The sequence below is a fragment of the Pongo abelii genome, chromosome 19 (genome assembly GCF_028885655.2).
Source record: "Pongo abelii isolate AG06213 chromosome 19, NHGRI_mPonAbe1-v2.0_pri, whole genome shotgun sequence".
Lineage (NCBI taxonomy): Eukaryota > Metazoa > Chordata > Mammalia > Primates > Hominidae > Pongo > Pongo abelii.
The window spans coordinates 73,269,249-73,278,510 of NC_072004.2; the positions used below are offsets into that span (position 1 = coordinate 73,269,249).

Consider the following 9,262-nt stretch of genomic DNA (forward strand, 5'->3'; position numbering starts at 1 on the left):
AGGAATTTATGCTGCAGGAAAGGTGGTAAGGAAGGAAAGGAGTGAAAGTTCACACTATTGAATAAGCCAACAATGGATTTCAAGAAAAGTGAAGGACTTTTCAAGAAAAACAGTTGTTTAAAGCTGTTGCTCAAAATAAGATCTATAGATCATACGGCTCCACTCCAGACCAGAATTACTATCTCTAAGGTTGGAGACACTTCTTTAATAAGCATCCTGGGGGCCAGGCGTGGTGGCTCACACCTGTAATCCCAGCACTTTGGGAGGCCTAGGCGGGCGGATCACGAGGTCAGCAGATCAAGACCATCCTGGCTAACATGGTGAAACCCTGTCTCTACTAAAAAATACAAAAAATTAGCTGGATGTGGTGGCGGGCACCTGTAGTCCCAGCTACTCGGGAGGCTGAGGCAGGAGAATGGCGTGAACCCGGGAGGCAGAGCTTGCAGTGAGCCGAGATCGTGCCACTGCACTCCAGCCTAGGAGCGAGAGGGAGACTCCGTCTCAAAAAAAAAAATAAATAACAAGCATCCCGGCTGGGCACGGTGGCTCACGCCTGTAATCCCAGCACTTTGGGAGGCCAAGGTGGGTGGATCACCTGGGGTCAGGAGTTCAAGACCAGCCTGGCCAACATGGTGAAACCCCATCTCTACTAAAGATACAAAATTAGCCGGGCGTGGTGGCATGGGCCTGTAGTTCCAGTTACTCGGGAGGCTGAGGCAGGAGAACTGCTTGAGCTTAGGAGGCAGAGGTTGCAGTGAGCCAAGATCATGCCACTGCACTCCAGCCTGGGCAACAAAGTGAGACTCCATCTCAAAAATAAAATAAAAGACATAAGACAAAATTCAGAGGATGTAGTTACTAATTCGAATTGGAGGGTAAGGTGGCTTAGTCCCAGCTACTTGGGAAGCTAAAATGGGAGGATCGCTTGAGGCTAGGAGTTTGAAGCTACATCACACTGGTCAATAGCCACTGCATTCAAGCTCGGCAACATAGCAAGACTTCATCTCTTTAAAAAATGAAATATCTAAGAAAAAGACATTTTAAAAACCATTGGAGGCCAGGTGTGGTGGCTCATGCCTGTAATCCCAGCACTTTGGGAGTTTGAGGCAAGCGGATCACTTGAGGCCAGGAGTTCGAGACCAGCCTGGCCAACATGGCGAAACCCCATCTCTACAAAAAATATAAAAATTAGCCAGGTGTGGCGGCGGGAGCCTATAGTCCCGGCTACTTAGGAGGCTGAGGCAGGAGAATCGCTTAAACCCGGGAGGTGGAGGTTGCAGTGAGCTGAGATCGCGCCACTGCACTCCAGCCTGGGTGACAAAGTGAGACTCTGTCTGAAAAAAAAAAAAAAATTGTAATGGGGCCGGGCACAATGCCGCGTCGCCTGTAATCCCAACACTTTGGGAGGCTCAGGTAGGAGGATCACTTAATCTCAGAAGCTTTTGAGACCAGCCTGGGCAATATAGTGAGTCCCTATCTCTACCAAAAAAAAAAAAAAAGTTATTTGTTTTTGTTTTTTTCTTTTAATTACACGGGCATGGTGGCACACACCTGAAGTCCTAGCTACTCAGGAGGCTGAGGTGGGAGGATCACGAGCCCAGGAGGTTGAGGCTGCAGTGAGCCATGATTGTGCTACACACCATTCAGCCTGGGCGACAAAGCGAGACCCTGTCTCAAAAAACAAAACAAAAGCCATTGCAATGGGATCCTGAGGGATACAGGGAAAATTGTATCACTGGAGAGCTTCAGAAGAGAACTGATGAAATCCTGGTTGTTCCACATCTTGCCCAAGACAAATCCTATAGGTTCAGATAAGCAAAACTTGTGAGATAGTTTATCTTTCCCTTAAACTCGGAAAGCACATAAGGTACCATGTGAAAACACTCTTCTGGTGAGTGATGGGAAATAATTCAGTTTGAGAGCCAACTAGACCTAGATTCAGATCTAGATTTGAATGCCATCTATGCCACTGATTAGGATTAACCTCAGACAAGCAATTTATCCTTTCTGAATTGCAATTTCCTCATGTCTGAATGGGAGGAGAATGCCCAAGATGCAGAGTTGTGAGGATTAAACAGGCTGCCGGCTTTTATAAAGTGCTCACATCTTGCGTGGGAGAGAATCGGTGCTCAGGATGGTGACATGGTAAACAGTATGGGCTCAGGAACTGAACTGCTTGAGGCTGAGCCCCAGCTCCACTACTTACCCACTATAGACTTCGGGCAAATCTCTCTAAGCCAGTTTCCTCGACTCTAGAATGGAGATAATAATAGTATCTATTTCTTAGTGTTATGATGACCAAATCAGATGATGTGCATAAATAGATTAACCTGACCTGGCACAGGGTAAGCAGCTGCCATTCTCCTCCTCTACGTCCCTCATCTTTATTCTAGTTGGTAATGTCAGTGACACCACTAGACTCTTTAACTGTTGGGGGTAAATATCCTTTTTGTTTTTTTAAAAACCAAATTTAGCAGTTGGGGGTTGTATACCAACTTTAGTGACCCTAACGTTGATAAGTTCTGATAACCCACTACTATCGGACCAGCCACCCTTACTGATCTTTGTCCCTCCCTCTTTAGCTAACAGTGCCCCCGACAGGCACCAATAAATGCCCTATTTTTTCCCTGTGTCTCCCAAGAGAAAAAGTAAATTTCAGATTGTGTTTCCCTTCCTAGCGCCAGAGAAAGGAACTACAACAAAGCCTAGCTGCTGAGTCTAGAGAGCGCAAAGCACACTCGCCCTCCCAGCTCTTCCGTCGGCCGGGACGAGTTTCCTTTGCTCTTGTGTACTGCTGGAGCTGCTAATAAAGCTTCATTCGAATACTTGAGCTGCCGCGCCCTGCGTTCCCCTCATGAGCTTCTTCCGCCCGCAACACGAGACTCAGCACCACACAATCAGCGTGGCAAAGCCTGAAGGGCGGGACAGGAAGTGAGGTCACTCCTCACCGGGGTGAAAGGTTAGCGGAAGTGTCCTCGTTTCCTTTTGCTGTAGGCCTGAGTGGTTGCTGCCGGTGAGTAGAAGCTTGCGTTGAATCTTTCAATCCGCCGCCATCCGCGGCTTGGGGGTCAAGGGTCCGGGCGGCGCCGGGGGCGTTCCTTCCCTAGGTCTTTGGCGGCTACGTATCCGATCCTGTCCTGCGAGCAGGGCCCTCGGGCGGCCTGGACCAAGGCGACAGTGAACACAGTCTGAAGTTCCGGCCCAAGACCTGGGCTTGCTGGCAGGAGTCGGCTCTGGGCGTCTTTGGCTTTACGGATTTTTAAGTGACCCTTTCTCCTTGTTCTCTGCAGAAATGGGCAAGTTCATGAAACCTGGGAAGGTGGTGCTTGTCCTGGCTGGACGCTACTCCGGACGCAAAGCTGTCATCGTGAAGGTATCAGCCTCGCGGGACTCTGCGTCCTTGCATCCCGGGACCAGGCTGGCTGCGGCGGGGCGGGCAGGCTTGGAATTTAAGGCCTGCTTCTGGGGCAGTAGCCAGTGAGCACGGTCAGGGTGAATGTGGGAGAGCTTTTGAGAGAGGAAGAAGCATAAGCATAGTAAAAGCAAATGTGAGCTGAATTGGGCTCCTAACGCATAAAGCCTTCTCCACCAGAGGCTTTAAATATATAGTAATAGTGGCTGACATTTATTGCACGCTTGCTATGTGCTCCCATTGCCTTTCGGGTATTGTCATGTGCAGCCCTTGAAGTAATCATAGGACATTCCTTTCCTTTTCTTTTCTTTTTTTTTTTTTTTGAGACGGGATCTCTGTCCAGGCTGAAGTGCAGTGGAGCGATCACTGCAGCCTCGACCTCCCGGGCTCAAGCGATTCTCCCATCTCAACCTCCCGAGTGGCTGGGACTACAGGTGCGCGCCACCATCCCCAGCTATAAGGGGTTCCTTCCTGTTGCTAAGGTTTAGAGGTGTTCTGTTATTTACCTGAAGTGCTGCAGCTGGGAATCTGTAAGAAGAGGAAGAAATTGCTTTTAGAACGTCACGTAGCCCCTCACTGTTTTCCTCTTACCCATGTTTTTGTAGCTTCTTGAGAGATCTCCCTAGGCTCTGGCCACATACACCACTGCGTTTTGCTGTTGTGGGGACACTGGAGTACCCCTGGATTCCCCACTCCCATCTCCTGAGACTGGTCTCTGGAGTTAGGCTCTGGTGTCTTAACCTTGGCTGTACACTTCACTAGCAGTGGAGCAAGTAAATAGATACCAAGTCCTGTGAGCAGTGCTTGGCATATAGCAAGTACTTCTTAAATGTTAACTGTTGCTACTTTTAAATCTCTTACCTCTAATAAGCTGTTCCAGATGCTTCCTGGTGGAGATAAACACTGTTCTGTTTCTCTTTGGTCATTTCTCATAGCTTTCTGTGATTTTTCTCTTTATAATGGTGGATCTTGGAGACCTGAGGGTGGAAATATTTTTTGGACACTGCCCTACTTCTAACACAGGGCCTAAATAGGCCCTCAGTGAATAACAAATGTAATTCTTACTCATTTAGAACATTGATGATGGCACCTCAGATCGCCCCTACAGCCATGCTCTGGTGGCTGGAATTGACCGCTACCCCCGCAAAGTGACAGCTGCCATGGGCAAGAAGAAGATCGCCAAGAGGTCAAAGATAAAGTCTTTTGTGAAAGTTTATAACTACAATCACCTAATGCCCACAAGGTGAGCATTTTAAGAACTAGAATTTAAATTTCTTCTCCCTGCTCTGTTGAATAAGGAGACAGACCTTGCAGCTATTCCAACACCAGGAAGGCATATCATTACCAAATTGTTCATCTTCAACTCGTAAAGTGGCTATGGTTTCCAGTTTTGCCTTTGATCCATCTTTTAAGTGTTGGGTAAAGATTGTTTTCCATCCACAGTAAACACAGGCATGGGGTCTGATCTGCCCTCTTCCACTGTTCCACCCTCAAGGATAAATACAATAGGTTTCAAAAAGTCTGTGAATGAGTGAAAGCAAGCCTCCCCCAATTAATTTTACTCACCTGTTGGGCCCTTTAGTCTGGGGACATACACTGTCTTAGTACAAGTGTTTTTGTTTTTGTTTTTGAGACGGAGTTGCCCAGGCTGGAGTACAGTGGCGCGATCTCGGCTCACCGCAAGCTCTGCTTCCTGGGTTCAAGCAATTCTTCTGCCTTAGCCTCCTGAGTAGCTGGGACTACAGGCGCCCGTCACCACGCCTGGCTAATTTTTTTTTTTTTTTTTTTTTTTTTGTATTTTTAGTAGAGATGGGGTTTCACCATGTTAGCCAGGATGGTCTCGATCTCCTGACCTCATGATCCGCCCACCTCAGCCTCCCAAAGTGCTGGAATTACAGGTGTGAGCCACCGCGCCCGGCCAGTACAAGTGTTTTTTAAGAAGTACAAGAGGCCGGGCACAATGGCTCATGCCTGTAATCCCAGCACTTTGGGAGGCCGAGGCGGATGGATCACCTGAGGTCAGGAGTTCGAGACCAGCCTGGCCAACATGATGAAATCTCGTCTCTACTAAAAAATAAAAAAATTAGCTGGGCATGGTGGCTGGCACATATAATCCCAGCTATTCCGGAGGCTGAGGTGGGAGAATCGCTTGAGTTTGGGAGGTGGAGGCTACAATGAGCTGAGATCGCACCACTGCACTCCAGCCTGGGTGACAGAGCAAGATTCCATCTCAAAAAATAAAAAAGTAATAATAATACAAGGGCAGAGAGAGCTGTTTCTTGGGTGCTGGGATGTGGTGGGGTTGAGGCAGCTAGTTTTTGGGCTGTCATGAGAGTGACTGCATTGGCAGAACTTGAACAATAAGGAAATGATTTCAAGTAGAAAGTTAGCCAACTATCATGATGAAAGTCAAGAAGGCCTAATTTGGCTAGGCACGGTGGCTCAGGCTTGTAATCCTAGCACTTTGCTGGGGGGAGGCCGAGGCAAGTGGATCACGAGGTCAGGAGATTGAGACTATCCTGGCTAACACAGTGAAACCCTGTCTCTACTGAAAGTACAAAAAACTAACCGGGTATGGTGGTGGGCGCCTGTAGTCCCAGCTACTCGGGAGGCTGAGGCAGGAGAATGGCGTGAACCCAGGAGGCGGAGCTTGCAGTGAGCTGAGATCACGCCACTGCAGTCCAGCCTGGGCGAAAGAGCCAGACTCCATCTCAAAAAAAAAAAAAAAAAAGTGAATTTTCAGATGTCATCAGGACATGGCTTTTGATGGTTGCTTCTAAGGAGTCAGACCCTGATTTCCTAGTGTCCTACAAAGATTTGGGCTGTACAGGGGCTCCTGGCAGTATGTGGGCTAATCCTGCCTCTCCACCTTTGTCCCCAGGTACTCTGTGGATATCCCCTTGGACAAAACTGTTGTCAATAAGGATGTCTTCAGAGATCCTGCTCTTAAACGCAAGGCCCGACGGGAGGCCAAGGTCAAGTTTGAAGAGAGGTAAGTAGGCTTTGGTAGTGAATGGTGGAGTATGGTTTCATTATTTCCATTCCTTTCCTCATTGGTGTCCTCTTTTTTTCCCTTCTAGATACAAGACAGGCAAGAACAAGTGGTTCTTCCAGAAACTGCGGTTTTAGATGCTTTGTTTTGATCATTAAAAATTAAAAAGAAAAAAAGCCTGTGTCTGCATGCTGTATGTATTACCAGACTGTGAAAAGGAGAACATTATTGAATAGGAAACACTGGGTGGGCTGGGCACGGTGGCTCACTCCTGTAATCCCAGTACTTTGGGAGGCCAAGGCGAGCGGATCACAAGGTCAAGAGATGGCCAACATGGTGAAACCTTGTCTCTCCTAAAAAATAGTAAGAATTATCGGGGCCTGGTGGTGCATGCCTGTAGTCCCAGCTACTCGGGAGGCTGAGGCAGGAGAATTGCTTGAACCCGGGAGGCGGAGATTGCAGTGAGCGCTGAGATAGCACCATTGCACTGCAGTCTGGCGACAGCAAGACTCCATCTCAAAAAAAAAAAAAAAAAGACACTGGGTGATGGATGAGGGGCTGGGAAAATGTTAAATCTGCCTTAATGAGATTTACGCTGCCTCTGTCCTTAGCCTGATAATCCCTGTGAAGAATTGTGTAGCCTCCCTGGCTTCTACCCATTACACGCCAGGAGAACCTCTGCCACACACACTCTGCCCCTCCTTGTGACAACCAAAGGCCCCTGAGTAGTGGGGATCAGGTATTTTGATTGAGAACCACTAACCCGAAATTCTCAAACCTTAGCACAGATAGAGATCACCTGGATGGTTTGTTAAACCACGGATTGCTGAAATCCTGCCCTCAGACTGATCCAGTAGGTCTGAGTTTCTAGCAGGTTTTCAGGTGACACTGGTACTCATGCAGGTGAGATGGGGACCACCCTGGAGACCTGCTCGTTGTGGTAACAACAGATGCCTTTGGTGAATCCCTGAGCCTAGAGCAGCTGTATAATAGTACAAGGTAGTGCTCCTCAAATGGCCTGGCTGGCAGAGACTTGAAAGAAAGTGATGAAAGGGGCTTTTGGGCACTGGGTTGTGCCACTACTGTGTAGTGCAGGAGAGACATTTGGCTCTTAGGATCTGGCATTTTATCTCACAATCGACTATAACTGTAGCCATGTTTCATGAATGTAATAGGTGCTCCATCTGAATGGTTCTGTCACTAGAGGGAACGAAGATTCAAACAGGCCAGTTTGCCAAGTCTGCTAGGTACCACACTTGCACTTGGGAACCAGAGGGGGCGGGGTGGCGGGAAGGGGCCAAAAGTAGGATTGGTGAGTAACTGGAAAAAACTTGGGGCTAGGTTATTAGGAAACCTTTTTTTTTTTTTTTTTTGAGACAGTCTTGCTCTGTTGCCCAGGCTGGAGTGCAGTGGCGTGATCTCAGCTCACTGCAAGCTCCGCCTCCCGGGTTCACGCCATTCTGCCTCAGCCTCCTGAGTAGCTGGGACTACAGGCGCCTGCCACCACGCCCGGCTAATTTTTTTTTGTATTTTTAGTAGAGACGGGGTTTCACTGTGTTAGCCAGGATGGTCTCAATCTCCTGACCTTGTGATCCGTCTGCCTCAGCCTCCCAAAATGCTGGGATTACAGCCATGAGCCACCGCGCCCGGCCACTTTTTTTTAAGATGGAGTTTTGCTCTTTTCACCCACCCAGTCTGGAGTGAGGTGGCACTATCTTGGCTCACTGCAACTTCTGCCCTTCCCCGGGTTCAAGCGATTCTCCTGCCTCAGCCTCCCAAGTAGCTAGGACTACAGGAGTGTGCTACCACACCCAGCTAATTTTTGTATTTTTAGAAGAGACGGGGTTTCACTATGTTGGCCAGGATGGTCTTGAACTTCTGATATCATGATCCACCCACCTCAGCGTCCCAAAGTGCTGGGATTACAGGTGTGAGCCACTGTGCCCGGCCAAGAAACTTTTTAATTGAATCTTCTCACACTTAAGTATTAAGGCATCTCTATTGAGACAGACTCCTATTAAGTAGCTTGCCTACTCAGGGTCACAGAAATGGGGCTGAATTTAAAACTTTTGAGGAAAAATACAGCAAGTTTTTTTCCACTCTACCTCAAAGCCCAAGTGTAAATACTATTCCTACTAGGTTTGGATCCATGCTTCTCCGATTCCTAGCCCTGTGACCTTGGGCAAGTTTCTAATGCTCTGTGCCTCAATTTTCTCATCTGTAAAGTGAAGAAAATAGAACCAACTTCATGGCATTGTTTTGAAGAGTTAGTTCATGTAAGGCACAAGCGTGTTGGGCACATAATAGCTCTCCTTGCTGGCCACTGTTAACAGTTTTGTGAACATTTTTCTTTTTTTTTTTTTTTGAGCCAGAGTCTCGCTCTGTCACCCAGCTGGAGTGCAGTGGCGCGATCTCGGCTCACTGCAAGCTCCGCCTCCTGTGTTCAAGCGATTCCCCTGTCTCAGCCTCCCGAGTAGCTGGGATTACAGGCGCTCGCCACCATGCCTGGCTGATTTTTGTATTTTTAGTAGACACAGGGTTTCACCATGTTGGTCAGGTTGGTCTCAAACTCCTGACCTCAAGTGATTCACCGCCTCAGCCTCCTGAAGTGCTGGGATTACAGGCATGAGCCACCGCACCCAGCCTTTTTTTTTTTTTTTTTTTTTTAAGAGACAAGATTGATTGTGTTGCCCAGGCTGGCCTCGAACTCCTGGGCTCAAGCAGTCCTCCTGCCTCAACCTGCTGGAACTATAGGCACATGTTACCAGTGGGCCCAGCTGCTGGGATTGGCACTTTTTTTTTTTAGTCGGAATCTCGCTCTGTCGCCCAGGCTGGAGTGCAGTGGCGTGATCTGGCCC

General features: G+C 48.3%; 1 protein-coding gene across 1 annotated transcript; it reads left to right on the forward strand.

The window, feature by feature from the left end:
- The first annotated feature begins 1,530 nt into the window (after nucleotides 1-1,530).
- RPL27 (ribosomal protein L27) lies at nucleotides 1,531-6,600 on the forward strand. The gene is made up of 5 exons (XM_024234769.3): nucleotides 1,531-3,013; nucleotides 3,291-3,373; nucleotides 4,486-4,655; nucleotides 6,294-6,404; nucleotides 6,493-6,600. The coding sequence occupies exons 2-5, from the start codon at nucleotides 3,293-3,295 to the stop codon at nucleotides 6,539-6,541; spliced, it is 411 nt and encodes a 136-aa protein (XP_024090537.1). The 5' UTR covers nucleotides 1,531-3,013; nucleotides 3,291-3,292; the 3' UTR covers nucleotides 6,542-6,600.
- Nucleotides 6,601-9,262: the final 2,662 nt, after the last annotated feature.

Coding starts and splice junctions, on each gene's coding strand:
- RPL27 (XM_024234769.3), top strand. CDS start 3,293: ATGGGCAAGTTCATGAAACCTGGGAAGGTGGTGCTTGTCCTGGCTGGA. Junction 4,656..6,293: donor AATCACCTAATGCCCACAAG/GTGAGCATTTTA, acceptor CTTTGTCCCCAG/GTACTCTGTGGATATCCCCT. Junction 6,405..6,492: donor AAGGTCAAGTTTGAAGAGAG/GTAAGTAGGCTT, acceptor TTTCCCTTCTAG/ATACAAGACAGGCAAGAACA.